Source organism: Tamandua tetradactyla, chromosome 5, assembly GCF_023851605.1.
Source record: "Tamandua tetradactyla isolate mTamTet1 chromosome 5, mTamTet1.pri, whole genome shotgun sequence".
NCBI lineage: Eukaryota > Metazoa > Chordata > Mammalia > Pilosa > Myrmecophagidae > Tamandua > Tamandua tetradactyla.
In genome coordinates this window covers 90,982,796-91,004,645 of record NC_135331.1, presented here as the reverse complement: position 1 = coordinate 91,004,645, position 21,850 = coordinate 90,982,796, and the positions used below count along the sequence as shown (strand labels likewise).

The 21,850-nt window shown below is 37.3% G+C and overlaps 1 protein-coding gene and 1 pseudogene across 1 annotated transcript; one reads left to right on the top strand and one right to left on the bottom strand.

Annotated features, from left to right (window-relative positions):
- Window positions 1–1,322: 1,322 nt before the first annotated feature.
- SNRPC (small nuclear ribonucleoprotein polypeptide C) lies at window positions 1,323–16,161 on the bottom strand. The gene is made up of 6 exons (XM_077161534.1): window positions 16,036–16,161; window positions 15,679–15,721; window positions 8,741–8,849; window positions 5,796–5,885; window positions 4,075–4,179; window positions 1,323–1,678 (listed from the first exon to the last, which is right to left on the bottom strand). The coding sequence occupies exons 1-6, from the start codon at window positions 16,041–16,043 to the stop codon at window positions 1,554–1,556; spliced, it is 480 nt and encodes a 159-aa protein (XP_077017649.1). The 5' UTR covers window positions 16,044–16,161; the 3' UTR covers window positions 1,323–1,553.
- On the top strand, window positions 9,562–10,468 carry LOC143684519 (GTP-binding nuclear protein Ran-like; annotated as a pseudogene).
- Window positions 16,162–21,850: the final 5,689 nt, after the last annotated feature.

Genomic DNA, 21,850 nt, shown 5'->3' with positions numbered 1-21,850 from the left:
AGAACTTCCTTAATCTGTTTTAACCTGCATATTATGCCACTATCTGGATGTACCATATTTGGTAAATCAGTTGCCTTTACTGGACATTTAAGCTACTTTCAATCTTTTGCTGCAGTACAAGAAAATCTTTTACATGCCATTTTATTCCTATGTAAATCTATCTGTAGGACAAATTCCTAGACATGGAAATGTTTGGTTAAGAGGTTTATGTGTTGTAATTCTAACAGATATCATCAAACCACCCTCTCCAGAGGCTGTTAATAATTTTCACTCCCAAAGTGCTGGTTTGAAACTGTTGTTTACCCCAGAAAAGCTAGGCTCTTGAATCCTCAATCAATATTGCTGAGAGGGATCTTTCTGACTGTTTCCATGGAGATGTGACCCACCCAAGTCTGGGTGGTAACGTTTTTTTTTTTTTTTCATGGGCAGGCACCAGGAATCAAACCCAGGTTTCTGGCGTGGCAAGCAAGTGGGTGGTAACTTTTGATTAAAAGGTTTCCATGGAGATGTGTCTCCACCCATTCAAGGTTGGGTTGCTTACCGGAGCCCTTTAGGAGAGAACCATTTTGGAAAAAGCTCAATGCTGACAGAGCCTACACAGCCAAAGGTCTTTGGAACTGCAGAAGGAAAACGGCCTGGGGAAGCTTTATGAAATGAGGAGAGAAAGCTAGATGTCGCCATGTGCCCTCCTAGCCGACAGAAGTGTCCAGAATCCAAGGACCCCAGCAGACACCAGCCAGGTGCTGTCCCAGCTGACAGAGGGGTTCCAGACAGCATCAGCCTTTCTTGAGTGAAGGTAACCTTTTGTTGGTACCTTAATTTGGAAATTTTCATGGCCTTAGAACTGTAAACTTGCAATTTAATAAATTCCCTTTTTAAAAGCCATTCCATTTCTGGTATATTGCATTCTGGTAGTTTAACAAACAAAAACACCCATTTATAAAGTGAAATGGCAAAAACTTTAGATTTCAGGACAGGCCACAGTGCATTCAGCAGGGAGGAATGCTTGCCTGTGATGCCAGAGGACCCGGGTTTGATTCCCGGTGCCTGCCCATATTAAAAAAAAAAACTTTAGATTTCAAAATTAACATTGCCAATAACTTATTTTATAGTTGCTTTCCTAATAATATCCTCCGTTTTCAGCCTGGAATATAACAAAATAAAGGCAGTGTGACCAAAGGGACTCATACTCTATAGCTAAGGGAAAAAAATCTCATGTAGAAATCATGCTAAAGAGACACTGAGCTAGACAGATATAATTGAAATGCTTCATCTCCTTTATAACACACAAAGAAAACTGAGGGGAGAAAAAATGAATTACATTTTTAACTATAAGAGTTGACAACTTTATTTTCATATTTCATAATACAAATGAAAATTACATTTTTATTTTGTCCCACTACTCTCCTCCAAAACTATGCTCTCTTTGATAGGAAGGGGGAACAAGTCTTCCTTGTCATGCTGTTAGAAAACACCCAAAGTCACAGCACCATATCTCCTGGTGAAGTAGAACAAGTAATATAAAACTGATTCAAAAAGGTTCCCCTCTATCCTTATCTGTCTGGTCGGGTCATTCCTGGCCGAGTGGGCACCATCATGGGACGGGCAGGAGGTCTCATCATTGGGGGTCCAGGCATCATTGGCATGTGGCCTCCCATGGGTGGCCTCATTCCAGGAGCTGTAGAACACCACAAAGGAAAGAATTATGATAAGAATCTGATGGGACTTCAATTAAGAAAAAAAAAATTTTTAAACTTGCCTACCCGAGCCCCATGCAAAATATTGGAAAAAAAGACATACTTGACAGAAGCAATGCAATAAATTCATCATTCATCACATCTATAAATTATTTCAGACATTCTCAAACAAAAAGTCAAAAGGTCAACACAATAACCATGTGCGATCATGATAGTAATGGGGAAACTATTAATAGACTGTTTTCCAGAAATCACCAGACACTAGTTCCCTAAACAGACCTTTTTTTCTCACTCAGGGAAATTTACAACTAAGTCACATGTTATTTAGTCAGCTCTTTTTAATCAGTTACAACCAAGAGCTATTTAATGAATGTACACAGGCACAGAGAACAATCTTACCACTAAACATTTGTTTGGAGGAAAAGTGAACAGGAGGCCCATGCTGAGAACCTGTTAGCACCCACACTTGGCTCAATTCAAGAAAATAATAGGCAATAATGTGATTTATAAGAATTAGCAAACACACACACATCTGGATTTTCTAATATTTTAGAAACTATTAATGAACTGTTAAAAATCTTTCATCATATATCAGTGGAATAAATAAGACTACAGTTGAGAGGAGAGTGAGAAGAAAAACGGGGGTGGGAAGAAATGCAGACAGCTTGCACGGAATTAGTAATGTTTTACTTTCCCTGCTGGGTAGTAGGTTCATGGACCTTCAACTTATTATGCCTCATAATTTTCATGTAATATATATTCTTTTTACATATCAAATTTTACCTAATTATTTATTTTTGACTAAATAATTTTGATGAAAGGTTTCCAGCAAATGTGTCAAGAGAAAACCATATTCAAAGTTGAATACAGCCTAATCTGGAGAAGCAACACACAAATATGTGCAAAAACAGAAAATCCAAAGCTGCCAACAACTGGATATCGCATAGATTGTCTAAATGCATTTTTTTTTAACTTTTATGGAAATCTTCAAACACAGAAAAAAGAGTACAATGAACATTTATGTTCTCATCATCCAGCTTTAACAATTAGGAACCCATGGCCAATATCACTTATCCATACCCCTACTCCTTCCTATTCTTGCCCCCCAACTATTATTTCAATTATTTTGACACAAATCCCATAATCTTACCACTTTATCTTGATAATCATTTTACCTTTGCTTAAAACAAAACAAAGCAGAAGATCTGGTAACATCAAGCCTTCTTTTAGTCTCAAATGTAAACTGTAGCTGAAGCTGAATTCTGGAAACGTTCTTTAGAAGAGCCATACATTCCTCAGTTCACCACAGTTCCTAAGCCCCTCTAAGAATCTGAATTTGAAACCGTTCATTTCAGATTACCAAAAAAAGCCATCTAAATAACTTTGCCTGTGTTGTGGGTTCACAATCCAGTAAGAGAGGAACTCTCTTTATCTAGATTCTCGAATCCTTCTAAGTGATACCCATAATAGGCATACTGAATACTCCTAAGAAGCAATTTTAATATCTTTGCAACTTTTATTACCAGTTGAGGCTTCAGTTCCATCTGTTTCCAAACCTATATCAGTTGACTTATTACATAATTTAACCATTTTGCAAACCAGTAAAATGTAAATGCAAAAAAAAGAATTGTTTCTATGAAAACTAAACTGATACTTAGAAAGACTCAGGTAAATCATCCAAAAACAAGTTTGCAAATCTGGAAGGCAAGATGATCATAAAATTGAACTAGACGTTTCACAAGGTCTCTAGCACATCAAAAAACTAAAACTAAAGCTAGGAAAGTATACATTATACATTTGGTTTATTGGTTTATAAAGTGACAATGTTCTCATCAGTACACCCACTCTCAAAGTAAAGGTCTGACCATCAGAAAGATCTGCAGGCTAATATACTTATATATTTACTTTAAAACAAAATGTTTGAGGCATAAATTATTTCCCCCTTCCTGAATAAAAGACCAACTATCAAACATAAGGACCTTTTTCATATACTGATTGGCCTAGTTAACCTGCAAGATTAAATTAGCAACAGGAGACATCTCTATTACAAGTAAAAAATGAGAAAAGTAGCAGCACAAGTATATATATATCTAACCTGCCCCCCAACCTAATGGAACAAACTCATAAACTCTTCTTTTTACTATAAAAGACCCCAAAGTCAGGATGAAGCAAGGAAACAAGAGGAAAGGAGAATTAAAAAGGCGGCATCCTATTCTTTCATTAACACAAGGTATTTGTATACTGATAAATCAAATACTTAGAGTCATCAATTTTAACTTTTTTGCAAAAGTATATTTAAACAGACAATTAAGAAATCCATTTAATTGGAGAACTAAAACACAATGCAGCACCCAGAAGGAAAGAGATTAAAACTCACCAGGTCCCACTGGCATCATCCCAGGAGGAGGAGGACCCATCATTGGCATCATGGGGGGGCCCCCCATATGGGGTGCTGGCATCATACCAGGGCGAGGAGGGCCGGCTGAAATAAAGATCAGGGTATGGGGTTAAGTTCTACTTACACAGTGACATTTTACTCTGCTTAATGAAACTAACAGGGAGTCATGAACTGGTTTAAGCTGTAATAGACCCATTAAGGTTTGTTTTATAATAACAGATCCACAAAATTCAGCATGCCATAAAACTCTAATTGCTTTATAACTAAAAAAGGAAGAACAAGACTGCCTAGACAGAAGTATAAAATGAAACAAGAACCAGGTTCACCAGGTTAAAAAAATTTCAAGAGATTTTAATTTTAAAAAGGCACTGCACAGAGTCAAGAGGCTTCTCAGGAGGTCACTCTTATGCAAGCTTCAGTCAGACACTGCTACCTATCACAGCTTGCCAAACCCTAATCAAAACCATTCCTGCCAATCCTAAGAACACCTAGGGAGTTAGACAAGATTCTAAAAAGGTTCCATGCACTAGAGAAACTTTCCAAAAACTACAACCTTCAGATGTCCCTAGACCAGATACGTCCTGAAATGCAGAGGGACCAGCCTCTCTAGAACATCAACTAGCTCCATTCCCTATCCTTTACTATCGATAGCCCCTTCCAACATGAAAAAGTTAGAATGACCATAGCCCAAATACCCCTAAAGAGTGGAAGAAAGACCAAAGGTGATGGTGGAGCTACACAGAGAAGGTAGGGTTTAACAAATGAATATGATTACTGAATCATTATACTGATATTTCTTTTAGTCTCCAGTACCTTAGAGTAGCTAGAAGTAAAAACCTAAAATTGTAGAACTGTAAGCCATACCAAACTTGGAAATCTGTTCTACAGCTAATTATTGCGATGTGCTTTGAAATTTATTGTTTTGTATGTTGTGTATATATATGTCAGAGTGAGTGCCCACCAGTCAGGGCAGAGTAGGAGAGAGATGTGACCTGGGAGATGTGGGCCAAGACCTAACCAGGAAGGACTTAGTGGGTCATTGGTGGTTCACGTGCATTAGTGTACAACTATCTCTGTGTTTATATTCATAATTACTTACAAGACTGAATTTAGGTATCTAAGTTCAATTTCAATCTGAAAGGATTCATTGCCCAGTGACTGAATCACCTCTTGTTTGCAATGCAAAAGCAATAAACATTCTCAGAAACCAGTAACTTTTGATCTACTCCCACTTCTAACTATGCAATTCTTATCTTTCAAAATATATTGGTATTAGGTAGATTAAAAATAGGGGGCTATATATGTTATACTATAAAATTAAAAAGTTAAAAAAAAAATAGGGGGGATAACTGAAGAACTTCTGTTATTCCAATCTTCCAGCATTGCATTCAAAGCAACAAAAAATTTTATGTACCCAGTAACACCTATCTCATATATTAATTCATCTAATTACAGATATATTCTGACCTGTCCAATCGAATCTTTCCCAGACTCACACTTGGGTTATCACAAATATAATATCCTAATAACAGTACAATCAAAAGTTAACTGTAAAGCTATCACAGAAATTAAACTACTAAAGTTATTTACTATTACTATGTAATCATTTAATGAGTGTTTGAAAGCTAACTGTGAGATAATCTATAATATTAAAGAATAGTCTGCCTAGATAGACCCCTTAAAATAAACTTTAAACTTACGGAGACTGGGAGGAGGTGGAATCATCGCCCCTGCAGGAGGAGGAGCAGAAAATGGAGTAGGAGGTATCTTTCCTTGTTGAAATGCAGCAGCTTTGAAGATAAAGGTGAGGGGAAAAACACCATACAATAAGAATTCGACAACCCATTTATTAAAATAACTTCTTTAAAAAAACTGTAAAAGTTTCAAGTCATTGCACTCTAGCAAGCATTCATCTAAAGTTACTACATCATGGTCTCTACTGTTTTTAAATCAACTTTAGGTATTCACCAGCTAATACTACAATTAATTGGTTTATTCATTTGGGTTTTTTAAAGTTTTTATGTAACTAGCATTTCTATGGCCATACTATGTGAAAATGGAATGAAAGCTTCTTACCTATCCAAGTCTTTTACAGAAAGAAAGTCACCTTTAATCTTTAGATGTGGTTTATAACCAATTCAAGCTGTTCAGAATTTTGAGTGAAAATTTTGATACATGTGTGATACATGCTCAAGGGTCAGATTTTATAAAACTTCTTATTCTTTCCACATATGCTGTATTAAGTAATAATAATAACTATTTTGGTTTACCAGTTTTGAAATTAATGCACTGAGCTAGAAGATGTGGAAGAAACTATCCTAAAGGAGATTATAATCCTTAAAAAAAAAAAGTCCAATACAATCATCTTTTTTCTTTTTCTTTTAGTTTAGATAAGGCACAAATCAAACAACAGAACCTGAAGATCACTTATCTTTGGTTTTAGAACAAAATTCCAAATATCAAGTCTCTTCATGAACCTAAAACCTTCCCAATTCAGTGCTGTCAGCAACTTAGGCACTCATATCATACTCCACCAGATTAGTAGACCTGATCCATACAGAATGACCCAGAATGGCAATTTATGAATAGTTATCTGTATGTCTCTGAATAGCGCCTGTACTGGTTTATGGTGTTTTATATCAAAAAGGGTTCTTCCAATCAAAAAGGCACCTCCTATAAGCAACATAGGAGGACAGCTGATAAAAACTGAAGAGGAAGAGGCTAAGCTGCTGTCTCAGCAGCAGACTCAATGTCAACATAACCATGGACATCATGAGGTGTGTCCCTGAAGACTCACTTCATCTTCTCCAAAAATCCTCCATTAAAAACATTTCTAGAAATACTGGTGGTCACTGAGAGGGAGGGGTAACAGGTATGGGGTGTATGAGTTCTTTATTTTTTCCCTTTTATTTCTTTTTCTGGAGTGATGCAAATATTTAAAATGATCATGGTGATGAATACACAACTATGTGATGATATCGTGAGCCACTGATTGCATAATATGGTTGGACTGTATGTGTGTGAAGATTTCTCAATAAAAATATTTTTAAAAAAATGAAAAAAACATTTCTAAAAATGATCATGGTGATGAATACACAACTATGTATGTGATGATATTGTGAACCACTGATTCTACACTTTGGATGCACTGTACGGTTTATAAAGATATTTCAGTAAAAATACATTTAAAAAAATTACCCATCCTATATTCTCGTTACATATGAAAAATAAGTAAGAAAATTTAATGCTAATCTTTTAACAGCAAGAAATTTATAACATATTTTCAAGTGGAAAAAATACATCATAATTCATTTTTTCAAATAAAATGGTACAATGTCTGAGATTTGCACTGCCATAATCCAGGAGGGGGAGTGGGGGTAGATGAAGGAATGCAGTGATACTCAACTAGGGGTGATTTTACTCCCCTCAAGACACTGGCCAATGCTGGAGACATTTTGTTTGTTACAACTGGAAGTTGCTAATGACATCTAGAGGGTAGAAACCAGTGATGCTGCTAAGCATCCTACAATACAGAGGACAGCCTCCCAACAATGAAGAATTTATCCAGGCCAAAATGCAAATGACAAGGTGAGAATTTTGGTATAAATGAAACAAGAGTGACCTTGACCACAAGTTGATAACTGCTGCAACTGGGGTATGGGGTAGGGAGTAGGGATAGGGTGATTCATAACTTGTATTTCCACTTATGGGTTTTTAAAATCACATCACAAAGTTCCCATTTGCCTGCTGGCTGTGCATACAATGAATGATTAAGAATGGCCAGGTTTCAAACATACTAGGATAATCTAAAGAAGACATGCAGTATCTCCCTGGCAGTGCCTTGGATGTAATGAGCTTGAACAAAGATATTCCTAATTAACAAAGAATACGGCATGTACAAACAAGAAGAGCCCAAAACATAACCAGACGATTTTGATACATCAGTTCTTTTTTTGTGTGTGTGAACCCTTCTCTTGCTAGGACTTCAAGGAATGAGAAACCCAAATGAAGCATCTCAAACTATTTGAACAGGACTACTATCACATCCTTCACCTTTTCCTGTTACAAGAGGAAACTAGGTATAAAAACTATGGATTGGGCAGTGCAACAGTGGCTCAGTGGCAAAATTCTCGCTTGCTGTGCCAGAGACCTGGGTTCAATCCCTGGTGCCTGCCCATGCAAAAAAAAAAACCTATGGATTATTATGGTAGCCCATGACAAACTCTGGGATCTGCTCTATAATTACTTGTTGAAGACTGCTTTGAAAACTATTGCATTTTTCTTTCTTTGCTTTGTATATTATACAATAAAAAAAAAAGTTGAAAAAACAAAAAACTATGGATTACTACAAAGGTATTATATAATTTTGCTACAAAATCTGTCCATGTCTACAGAGAAAATGTTACACAACTTGATCCTTCTCTGTCTTACCTCCCAGTCTAGACAATATCTGATTGCTCTAACCTCAATAATTAATCTCAATGTGTTCCTATACCCCTGGGAAACCAACGACCTTCCAATTCTTTCGACATATCCTAATACCCCTATTTATCATTCATCAATGAACTGCTTCTTTGAAAAACAACAGAGACAGGGATGAGAAAGAATGGACCATTCCACCACATCACAAGAGACTGAAACATACTTGTTTTGTCAATCAGGCTCTGAGCCTGCTCTTCCATCCATTTCTGATAGTAATCTTTCACATTCTCTTTGTGTTTCCTACCACTGCAGTGTGTCTTTCTCACAGATGGCTGTAAAACAAAAAAGTCTTATCAGTCACAGAAACATACTTCCACAACTAGAAATTTTATAAAGACTTACCTTTATAGGGGTTGTGTGGATAGCACTGTGTTCTAAAGATCACTTAGAAGCATTGTTCTGTAACATATTGTGCTAATTTACTATATTTAGTATCTAGACCAGGGGTTGGCCCACAGGCCAGCTGCCTGTTTCTGTGAAAAAGTTTTACTGAATACAGAACATTTGTTTATATATTGTCTATGGCTTTTCTTCCACAATGGCAAAGTTGACTAACTGCAACAGAGACCATACGGTCTATAAACCTAAAATATTTACAATCTAGCACTTTAAAAAACAATTTGCCTAGCACTGATCTAGACTGCAATGCCATTTTAATGCACTTGCTTAGACTATTCCATTTGAAAATAATACAGTCTACATATATTTAAACAACACTACTAATGAGAATGCTTTTTAAAATAATTATGAGTCTAGAATACAGAGTAAACAAACCATCTACAAACGTTTGTCTCTAATAGTCCTTTTCTTAACAATTTTACTGAACTATAACTGACACAGAATAAAATCCACATATTTAATTTTTGTTTTTAAGTAAAAAAAAAATTTTTTTTTATTTTATTGAACACTTAATACACACCAGGGGCCAAACTATATATTTTATAAGCATTGTCTTAATTGTCATAAAAATCATATAGGAGTCAGATGGGGGACAGAGACGCTTCTGGAAGAACCATCGCGATGGCCGCCCAAGGAGAACCCGAAGTTCAGTTTAAACTTGTATTGGTTGGCGATGGCGGTACTGGAAAAACTACATTCGTAAAACGTCATCTGACTGGTGATTCGAGAAGAAGTATGCAGCCACCTTGGGCGTTCAGGTGCATCTCCTTGTGTTCCATACCAACAGAGGACCTATTAAATTCAACGTATGGGATACCGCAGGTCAGGAGAAATTTGGTGGACTGAGAGATGGCTATTACATCCAAGCCCAATGTGCCATTATAATGTTTGATGTAACATCAAGAGTTACTTACAAGAATGTGCCTAACTGGCATAGAGATCTGGTACCAGTGTGTGAAAACATCCCCATCGTGTTGTGCGGCAACAAAGTGGATATTAAGGACAGGAAAGTTAAGGCAAAATCCATTGTCTTCCACCGAAAGAAGAATCTTCAGTACTATGACATTTCTGCCAAAAGTAACTACAACTTTGAAAAGCCCTTCCTTTGGCTTGCTAGAAAACTGCTTGGTGACCCTAACTTGGAGTTTGTTACCATGCCTGCTCTTGCCCCACCAGAGGTTGTCATGGACCCAGCTTTGGCAGCACAGTATGAGCATGACTTAGAGGTTGCTCAGACAACTGCTCTGCCGGATGAGGATGATGACCTGTGAGAAAATGAAGCTGGAGCCCAGCGTCAGAAGTCTAGTTTTATAGGCAACTGTCCTGTGATGTCAGTGGTGCAGCGTGTTTGCCACTTTATTATATAGCTAAGCAGAACATGTGCTTAATCTTTGGGATGCTGAAGGAGATGAATGGGCTTCGGAGTGAATGTGGCAGTTTAAAAAAAAAACCTTTTTTTGGACCTGCGTATTTAGCTGTTTTGAAACACAATTGTTTTCTTTTTGAGTTTCAAATATAAGACTGCTACAGTCACATCACAAATATTCAGTGGTGAAGTCTTATTTGTTATTGTCATTACCATCCTTTTCGTTTAGAATCAGAATAAAGTTGTATTTCAAATATCAAAAAAAAAAATCATATAGGCATGGAACAATGGAATACAATTCAGAAATAAAAAATAACAAATCCGTGATGTAGATGATGAATCTCAAAAACACTATACTGAGCAAAAACAGTCAGACATATGCAGAAAGATAATATATTGAAAGATTCCATTACCATGATGTTTTAACATCAGCAACACTAGTTTTTAGTGATAAAAATCAGATTAGGTGTTGCTAGGGGATGTCTCCAAATTGTAATTCTTTGACAATTATCAAATTTTATGCTTAAAATATGTATCTTTCACTTAATGTAAATTATAATTCAACAGTTGATTCAAAAAAATCATAAGGTTATTATTTTATATTTACAAAAAAGTAAACTGAGGCCTTGAGTGGTAAGTCATTTGCCTGAAAGCACATAGGTTTACCACCTATAGGCCCGGAACCCAGATCTCAATCAGATGCACCTCACTGCTACATACCTCACTCCTAGTATATCCTTGCATCATATGGGTAGTTTAGGTGCAAGAGATATGACTAATATATCACAAGGGCAGAGATTTTCTTTTCATGGCCTACATTTCAAAATATTGCTCTCTATCTTCCAAACCACTATTTACATTAATGCAATATTAATGCCTTAAGCCTAATAAAATCATGCCTAAGAAATCAAGTACTATTTTCACAAGATTTCACTTTAGAACACAGTATTACAAGGGTTCCCAATGTTTCTTATAAAAATGTACATGGGTGGCGGGCCGCGGTGGCTCAGCGGGCAAAGTGCTTGCCTGCTATGCCGGAGGACCTCGGTTCGATTCCCGGCCCCAGCCCATGTAACAAAAACGGAGAAACAGAATACAATAAAACAAGAAAATGTTTAAAAATGTTTCCCTTTCTTCCTTCCTTCCTTCCTTCTATCCTTCCTTCCTTCTCTCTGTCTTTCCTTTAAAAAAAAAAAAGAAAAAAAAAAAAAAAAAATGTACATGGGTGGCTCAGTGGTAGAGTATCTGCCTACCAGGTGGGAAACTAGGTTCAATTCCTGGCCCATGAACCAAAAAAAAAAAAAATCAAAATCAGGGTTTTTTATAAAAAGAACACTTCTTATCAAAACATACTCTTCAAATTCTTAATCTTCTTGCAAGCAGTAAGAGAAATCAATAGGCCAAGCCCTCAATCTTGGGGTTTATCCCTATGAAACTTATTTCTGCAAAGGCCAGCCTAAGCCTATTAAAAATTAGGCCGAAGAGTCACCCCTAGAGAACCTTTCCTGCCCCTCACTGGCATGGGTAGGAACCCAGGTCTCCGGCATGGCAGGTGAGAATTCTGCCATTAAGCCATCATTGCACCATCCCCCCACCCCAGAGAACTTCTTTTATTGCTCAGCTGTGGACTCTCTCTCTAAGCCAACTCAGCATATGAACTCACTGCATTCTACCCCTAAGTGGGACATGATTCCCAGGGGTGTAAATCCCTGGCAACATGGGACAGAAAGTCTGAGATAAGCCAGGACCTGGCATCAAGAGATCGAGAAAGCCTTCTTGACCGAAAGTGAGGAGAGAAATGAGACAAAATAAAGTTTCAGTGCCTGAGAAATTTCAAACAAACTCGAGAGGTTATCCTAGAGGTTATTCTTATGCATTATATAGATATCTTTTTTTAGTTTATGGTATATTGGAGTGGCTAGAGGGAAGTACTAAAACAGTTGAGCTGTGTTCCAGTAGCCTAGATTCTTGAAGACAACTGTATAAAGATAGAATGTTTACAAAGTGACTGCGTAATTGTGAGAACCTAGTATCTGATGCTCTTGATATTCAGGGTATGGGCAGATGAGTAAAAAAAAAAAAAAAAAGGTTATCAATAAATTAATAAATAGAGGGGACTAAGGGTAAAATAAATTGGGTAGATGGAAACACCAGTGGTCAATGAGAGGGAGGAGTGTGGGGTATGGTATGTATGAGTTTTTCTTTTCATTTCTTTTTTTTTTACATGGGCAGGCACCGGGAATCGAACCCGGGTCCTCTGGCATGGCAGGCAAGCACTCTTACCTGCTGAGCCACTGTGGCCTGCCCTCTTTTCATTTCTTTTGCTGGAATGATGCAAATGTTCAAAAAACGATCATAGTGATGAATATAAAAAAACTATGTGGTGATATTGTGAGCCACTGATTGTACACCATATATGAATGTTTTTATGTCAAGAATATATGTTTGTATGTTAAGTTTTGACAACAAAAATATTAAAATTTAAAAAAATTAAAAATTAAAAAAAAAAACATACTCTTCAATTCTCTGAATTCTGGTCCTGTCAAGAAGATGAGTACAGGTATATGACAACATTGTGCCCCCAAAGGGTAGTAAGGAATAACCTCTTCACTGCCAGTTTCAGAAAATTATGACTAGTGGCTTAACATAGAGGTAGTTACAGACAGTGAAATGAGACTGGGGCTCTATTGGGAAGGACTGACTTGCTACTACCAATGCCAATTTATAAGCAAAGACTCCTCAATGGCAATCTATAATGATATTCAGAATTATTATTTCTTCAAGAGGAAATACTCTACTTAATGTTCCACAAATACTGTTAAGACTGAATTACATTATCAGACCACGTCTTAGTAAGAATTCCAAATCAAGTAATGAGAGAAAACGTAGGGTAAGTTCTAGCAGTTATTATTCCAGATAGTGAAAAATACTGATTTAATCAGGTTTCTCCACAGGCAGCAAAGACTGTGGTCCACAGACATCTACAGGTGAAACCATTTTCACAATACCAAAACGTTACTTTCTTCTTGAACTGTGTTTACACATGTACTGATGATGCCAAACTCCTGGTACTTTAGCACAAATCAAGGCTGTGGTACCCTTAATGTACACAGTGGTCATTGTATTACTCTTCATTGCCATGTACTCACAGGGGAGGAAAAAAAAGATAGTTTCACTAAGACTGTCCTTGATAAGGCAGTAAAATTATTTTTATTAAATCCTGAGTTTAGTTCTTTTTAATACTTTGGATGACAAAATAGGAAATACACACAAAGCACTAAAGAAGCATGCCAAATATGGTTATTTCAAGGAAAAGCAAGCATGCTCACACTCAAGTTGTGAGTTCTACCAGCTGCTTCTTTGATGGAACATCATTTTTATCGAAAGAGCAACTGAGAAAAAAACCTGGTTATTCAGATTTATCAAAAATGAATGAAGTGATAAGGAAAATTTTTTATAGTATGTGTTGCCAATGATAAAACTCAGGCTTTCAAGCCAAAACAAGAATTTTAGAAAACCTGTATCTGGCACCAACAGCTTGACAGCTTCCCAACACTTCCCAAAAATGTTTCTGATTAGTGACATTCATGAATGTTGATTATATAATTAAATGTGTCAACATTTGGAAAGAGTTGCATAACTCAGTGAACCAATATTTTCCAAATGACCAATGTGCCATGTTACAAAATCAAGCATGGTAAAGCATCCATTCAAAGTGCAAGACAGACCAGTGAATTTTAATTAAACAGTGTATGAAAAGTGTGCTATGGTTTCAGATTCCACCCTGCAACTAACCACATGTTGAGTTTCAGTGTAATATTAAAGAACATCCTTAATTATTCAAAAAGGCTACTAAAGTACTACTTTTTTTTTTTCAAATACATATCCATGTGAGGTTGGATTTTCTTCACATATTCAAACTAAATCAACATATTCCAAAAGCTTTAATGCAAAAGCAGATAAGAATCCAGCTATCTTCCGTTAGGTCAGTTATTAAAGAGATTTTTAAAAATGTAAAAAAGCTATTCTTTCTAAATTTTGTTTTGGAAAATAGACATTTTTCATTTTTAAAACACTATCTATGTTACAGTAAAAAATCTGTTGTTGTTACTTTGGCAAATATTGATATACAAATAAAAAGCTCACTTAGCCCAATATATTTGCTTTAACATAACCTAAAGATTTTATTGTCTTCATAAAAAAACAAGAGATGAAGATTAAAAGTGAATCATGTGACCCTCTCTCATACTGTCTTTTCACAGTTCAAAATGATTGTCTCTTCATAGCCAACATTCTCTTAGATCTGCAATTGGGCTTAATGCATTCCAGCCTCAACACAAGTTTAGGCTTCCTTCAAAAAATCTCCTTAGTCTGTCCACTGTTGCCATTCTGTTTCCTGTCACAGCACTGCTTTCTCTCAGCATACAGAGAAAAAAAAAGGCATCTTTTTGTACTTTTTCACAATCTCACATGGAATTGGTACTTGTCACATTTCCTACAGAAAGTCAGGCACCTTTTAGGAGTATTTACCATGTTTGTGAAAGTACCACCGGCACAAAAAGTCCAGTATTTTTAAAGAGAGACCAAAAACTGAAAATTCCTGGCACAGAATCTCTGGAGTTAGACTGCTTGGGTTCACCTGACAGCTCTATACAACGTACTGATCTTGTGACACCCAAGTTGCTATTTAACCATTTCATGCCTCTATTTCCTCCTCAGTAAAATGGAGATAAACTAACCTCAGGGGATCACCACGGGCAATAAAATGATACAAGCAAAGCATATGAAACACTGCCGAGCACCCATAAGCATTCAATCTTAGTTGCCGTTATAATGTGCTAAGCAGTTTTTAATCAAATCAAAGCCTTCTTTCAAATCTAATCAACAATACTTGAGAGCCTTGATTGAATCATATATTCAAGCTTTAGGGCATTTTCCTGTAATTTCTGTTAGTCATAAACTATTCTCATCTTCAAACCTGGCAAAGCTTTATCATTTTAAGTTTTCGATGAGAGAACTGACTAGGGCGGGCCACGGTGGATCAGCAGGCAGAGTTCTCGCCTGCCATGTCGGAGACCCGGGTTCGATTCCCTGTGCTTGCACATGCAAAAAAAAAAAAAAAACAGCACTGACTGCTGAAGACTAACAGCTCTTGCAAATGCTCTCAAATTATGAAGACAGTTACAGGAAGGGTGGAAAAATAAATATCCCAAGTTATTTTCTCCAAGCAGTAACCCTCAACCTCAACAGGCTGAAAAGCACAAACTAACTCATAAACAAATATTTAATTAATACTTTCAAGGGTCCTTAAAACTATAAATAGAAACACCACTTACAGAGTCATGGGTGAGGTATGTATCGCAGTAGTCACAATAAAACCTGGAAACAGATGGGAGAGAAAAAAAGATGAAAACCTGCTACCGAAGCGATGTTCACTGAATGTAAAAAAAAAAACAAAGCAAAAAAAAAAAAAATTCACAATTCGAACACGTTTAAAGACTCCCTGACACAAACCATGCTTTTTTTGTTGCCTTCGAGGGCTACTCCACATTCAGAAAATGGTGTCTAGAGGGCCAAGCCTTTCCCCACCTTCCCCAGGTTCGCTCCCTGTAGAACCAAAACCCACTCTCCACCCTCCCACAAGGCCAGAAAAACCGACCGCGACCACCCCAGATCCCAGGACCCTTACTTACTTGGGCATGTTGCTCTGCCGGCCGTTAGTCGCTCCGTCCCGCGCCGTCCGGAAATGACGCACACGACAAGCGCCGACGCCGCGGAATCGACGAGAGAAGCGCAAGCTCACCTGACCAGCCCACCAATCTCTAACAGCGCAGCGTTGGAAGGCCTTATATACTGCGTTTGTGCGCTCTCTGCGGCGAGGGGCGGGGCTTTCTCCTCCCTCCCCTTCGCTTGCCCCTCCCTCCCCTTCGCAAGTAATTGAAGGGTAAGAGAGGAGATTAATAGGATTCTTAGACGAAATTCGACCTACACTAATTTAATCTTGACTCTTCTTCCGCAAGCGCATTATTCATTCTTGCAGCAAATATCTCATGAGCGTCTGCAATGTGCCAAGCACTGCTATAAAGGCAAAGTCACACCATGAACAAAACAGTCAAAAAAGAAAATTAAATGAAAAATCCCTGCCGTCCTGGAGCTAGCGTTCTAGTGGGGGAAGCCGGATAATAACATCAGTATGAAGGGTAGATGGAGCCATGTGCTATGGAGGAAGAAATGAAGCAAAGAAGGGCGATTGTACAACTTAAAATAAGATAAGGGAAACCTAATTGAGAAGGTGAAAAATTTTAAATAACAGGTTATTAAAGTAATACAGCCATATGCAAGCCGTTTTTTTTATACCATCTCTTCTTTAATCTCTTTTAACACCAGGAGATAGTTGAACCCCAGATTTAAGTCCCAATTCTCAACTTCCTGTCTGTGCTACTTGGGCAAGCTGTTTAATCTTTCTGAATTTCGGTTTGTCATCTGAAAAACAGGGGTTATAATTCTTAATAGGATTTAAGGAAGAATTAGATGTGAAAATGCTTGTGTTTAGTGCAGCTAAATCTTTCATAAATGGTAGTTATAGTTAGATACGAGGAAATGATAGAAATAATTTGTCCACATATAATCTGCTCTAATGGCAAGGCCAAACTTTCAGCTTGATCTATCAGACTCCAAAATGCCCTGCCTCCTCTTTTAGAAAAGGGAAATAAATGTTGGGAAATGACGAGAAGTTTATGATTCTACTGCCATTGATTTTCTAATGGTGGAGTTGCAACCAAAAAAAAATACTTCTTTATTTGAATGTTTACTATGAGCTAAAAACTTTGAATGCATTAGTTTAATCAACTCAACAACCCTATTATTCCCACTTTCAGATGAGGAAACTGAACTTTAACAAGGTTAAGCTTACTACCAAGATTTTTTTCTAGCTAACGGAAAAGATTAGCTAACAATGAAGTTATTGGGTTTTCATCACCTTATTACAATGGTGAATTTAGCATCATTAATGATGGAAAACTCAGATATTATGTGTCTCCTGCTGGGGTGTCAACAATAAATAGTGTAAGGATAAATACAAATTAAAAAAAAAAAATCTTTTCTGGTACAAAATGGGAAAGAGACTCCCCCTCTGGTACAATGTGGGAAAGAGACTCCCCGTTCTTTATCTTTCAGGATTTACTTTAGTAATATTGTAATTAAAAGTTTTCCCTGTCCCTTTTATAGTATATGTTAAATTTCCCTTAAGGGTTAAGTAAGCCCCTTGGAAATTTCACCACTCAAGAGTGTTTCCTCAAGGATAGAAATCATTTATTTGAAATATGGTCAAGGAAGCTACTGCCCCCATCTCTCAGTTTCCAAGGAAGAGATAAACTTAGGAAGGGGAAAGGGGTAGGAGGTGAGGATTGTAGAGGATGGGGGGATTGTCAGATAGGAGGCCTCCTGGTTCCAAATTGTAAACCTACCTCCAATCCTAAAGATATAAAAAATATCTTAAATATGTAGGTAATGAGTTGTACCTACTTAAGTACATAAAAAGGATAGCTTTCTTTCTATCTTTGCAATTTCTTTAGTGTATTTCCTGTGTTGTATGACATTCTGAATTAATGTTGATTCAATAATAAAAATATTTTTCTTTTGCTTCTACCTTTGTGAAGAGGTTGCCTGGGTTGGGAGAAGATGCGTTTTTTAATTATATTTCCCCAACAGTAGACACCAACTTTATGTATTCTTAACAACAACAACAAAAATATTTGACATGAACCTAATTAGATTTACGAAATAGGATAGAGGATCAAGCTAAAGTAAAACAAAAGGCTGCAAATAGATTCAGATGATGGACAACTGGCCTCTTTCTTTCAACAAATCAAACAAAAGGTTCTAGACTGAAGAGTTTTGAAAGACATACAACCAGAGTTAGAGCCCAACACAAAGGACATTTTGGGGAAAATGTCTAGATCTTAACATTGCAATTCTAGAATCCCACCTTTGCCCAGGCACCCTGAGTAGAGTCTCCTCAAGGGGACGGATTAATCAATTTTGTTTTGATTTTTTTCCCCCTGATTTCACTCTATGCAGACCCTGGGCCTGTTTTCCCCTCAAATCCATTCTCACATTTCCCCTACTCTTTTCAGTGTGCAGCAGGAGCTTGTCCCATGCAGGCTGCATGGCCTATACTCCTCTCCTGGCTGACTTCCAAGCTGGGCTGCCCTACTGAGGAAAAAGAACAGGGGATTTCCCACTCTTCAGGCTGTCTGCCCTGACTGGCTTCAACTTCTAGTGGAAGATCCTAGCCCCGGGGCTCTGTTAACACTGTCTCCTTCTGCCCCTCCAGTATAAGAACAGCAGCAGTTTCTTGGTATTACTCATTTACAGGCTGTTTCCCTCTTATCTATTTCATTTTCTATTTCCAAAACAGTTTTATTTACACACCATACAATCCATCCAAAGTGTGCAATCAGTGAATCTTAGTATATTCACAATGTTGGGCTTTCATCACTACCATCAATTTTAGAGCATTTTCATAGCTCCAAAAAGAAAAAAAATGCTCCTTATACTCCCATATAACTGACACAGCATTGGTGTGGTATCTTTGTTACAATTAACAGAAAAACATTAAAATATTTCTGTTAGCTCTAGTCTATAGTTTGCATTAGGTTCGTTTTTGCATGTACTACCCTATTATTAACGCCTTGTAATTGTGTATAGATTTGTTCTAATTCATGGAGGAACAATCTTGTATTTGTACTACTAACCACCTTCATGGTCCACAACAGGGTACACTATGTCATACAGTCCCTTGTTTCATCCTCTAGCTTTCTTTCTAGTGATATACACAACCCTAAACTTCCCCTTTCAGCCATAATCACACATGCGATTCAGTGCTGCTATTTAGACTCATGATTATGTGCTACCTTCATCTTCATCCATTTCCAAACATTTACAATCAACCTTTTAAAAAAATTCTGCACAAATCAAGCAACAGCTCCCATTCTCTATCCTCAGTCTATCTTCTGGTAACCAATATTCTAGATATTAAATCCATGTGTTTAGGGCGGGCCACGGTGGCTCAGCAGGCAAGAATGCCTGCCTGCCATGCCAGAGGACCCAGGTTCGATTCCTGGTGCCTGCCCATGTGAAAAAAATAAAAATAAAATAAAATAAAATCCATGAGTTTGCTCATTATATTTAATTCATATTAGTGAGATCATACCATATTTGTCCTTTTGTGTCTGGCTAATTTCACTCGACATAACGTCCTCCAGCTTCATCGATGTTGTTGCATGCATCAGGACTTAATTCCTTCCTACAGCTGCATAATATTCCTTTACATGATGTCCCACATTGCAATTATTCATAGATCAATCACAGTTAAACAATTTCAGGTATTTCCTTGTAGCTATTCAACTACACAAGGAAATAGGGTGGTGCAATGGTGGCTCAGTGGCAGAATTCTCACCTGCCATACCAGAGACCCAGGTTCAATTTCCAGTGGCCTGCCCATACCAAAAAAAAAAAAATTATATATATATATATATAATAAAACAAATACACCAGGAAATAAAAGAAATATCTATGCAATGAGTCAGTCATAATCATTTGTTAAATCCTTATTTATCAGTTAAAATTGTGTTAAAAAAAAGGGATGCTGGATTTCATCAAATGCCTTTTTCGTGTCAACGGACGTGATCATGTGTTTTCTCCCTTTGATTTGTTAATGTTTTCTATTACACCAATGGATTTTCTTGGGTTGAACCACCTTTACATACCTGGGATAAAACCCACTTGATCAAATAAAGTGTCAATGGCTGAGAGAGTCCAAACAAAGTCGAGAGGTTATCCTGAAGGTTATTCTTACACATTAAATAGCTATCACCTATTTAGTTAAGGTGTAATGGAGAGGCTGGAGGGAACTACCTGAAAATGTAAAGCTGTGTTCCAGTAGCCATGTGTCTTGATGATGATTGTATAATGATATAGCTTTCACAATGTGACAGTGTGATTGTGAAAGCCTTGTTCTGATGCTCCTTTTATCTACCTTGTCAACAGACGGGTAGAACATATGGAATAAAATAAATAATAGGGAGAACAAATGTTAAAATAAATTCAGTTTGAAATGCTAGTGATCAATGAAAGGGAGGGGTAAGGGGTATGGTATATAAAATTTTCTTTCTTTTTCTGTTTTTGTTTTATTTTTCTGTTGTCTTTTTATTTCTTTTTCTGAATTGATGCAAATGTTCTAAGAAATGATCATGATGATGAATATGCAATTATATGATGATATTGTGAATTACTGATTATATATGCAGAAAGGAATGAGCATATATTATGAATGTTTGCATTTGTTTCTTGTAATTTCTTTTTAATTAATTAAAAATTATATAAAAAAAGAAAGTAAGGGTGTGGGATAATAGTGAAACGGATATAAAGTTTTATCAAGCTGAATATATTGATATGAGTCCTCTAAGCAGAGATTCTGTATTCATTATTGTAGCTAGAGGGGTTAGAAAGAGCATTAACAGTTTGGAAGTTTGGCTGAAACATGGATCCAAAGGTGACCGACATTACCTGAGGTTGAAATGCCAGAACTGCTCTGGTATAATGTAGATGAGCAGATCCAGAGGCTTAGAGAGATTAGAATGTTAAAGTGGATTTATCGTGGAAGACCTGCTCCCACACCCTCAGGAAAGTCCAAAGAACACATCTTTCACCAAACCTTGAGAAATAAATCCATGAGACTAGCTCTATCATCCTTGAAGAGCTCTGTAGTTGTCCTTCTCTGTAGGTCAGATAGTACTGTGGGAACTAACTGCTGTCAATGAGCAGGAATCCTTAAGTACAGTGAGGATGATTAGAACCCAAGTTGGCAGAAGTCATGTGGCTACAGTTACTCACCATAGACAAGGTGGGCATGGCCACCCTCATGGACTGCAGACTCAAAGCAGCAGTCAAAATAATCTGACTCGCAGAGACTTGTGGCGTTGGCCAGTAGATCATGGGGTACCTAGAAGTAAAACAGATGGACAGTCTACTAAATTCTTGTGTGAATTCTATAAGCAGAAGAGTTCTAGGTCAAGTGAACAGGAATCCAGTTTGAATTATGAAAACACAGAGTCATAGCCCCTTAATCAGTTACCAAACTTGAGACAGTTTACAGATCAGAGCCCCTCAAATGAGGGGAGGGCTAGGTACACTTGGGGAGGACCCTTTTACGCTGCCCAAAATTTACACTGTTAACCTTCCTCCCAGTCTTCCCCAAAGAGGCCTATGGCATTTTACAAGGGTGGCTGTGCTCTGGGGAAAAGGAAATGATCAGATATTTGGGGAATTATTGGACACTGGGTCAGAAGTGACACTAATTCCAGGAGATCCAAAATATTACTGGTCCACCAATCTGAGTAGTGGCTTATGGAGATGAGGTGATGGATGGAGTTTTAGCACAGGTCTGTTTCACATTGAATCCAGTGGCTCTCCAGACCCATTCTGTGGTCATTTCCTCAGTTCCAG

Coding starts and splice junctions, on each gene's coding strand:
- SNRPC (XM_077161534.1), bottom strand. Junction 4,180..5,795: donor TCCACCTCCTCCCAGTCTCC/GTAAGTTTAAAG, acceptor TCTTTATTTCAG/CCGGCCCTCCTCGCCCTGGT. Junction 1,679..4,074: donor GATGATGCCAGTGGGACCTG/GTGAGTTTTAAT, acceptor GGTGTTCTACAG/CTCCTGGAATGAGGCCACCC.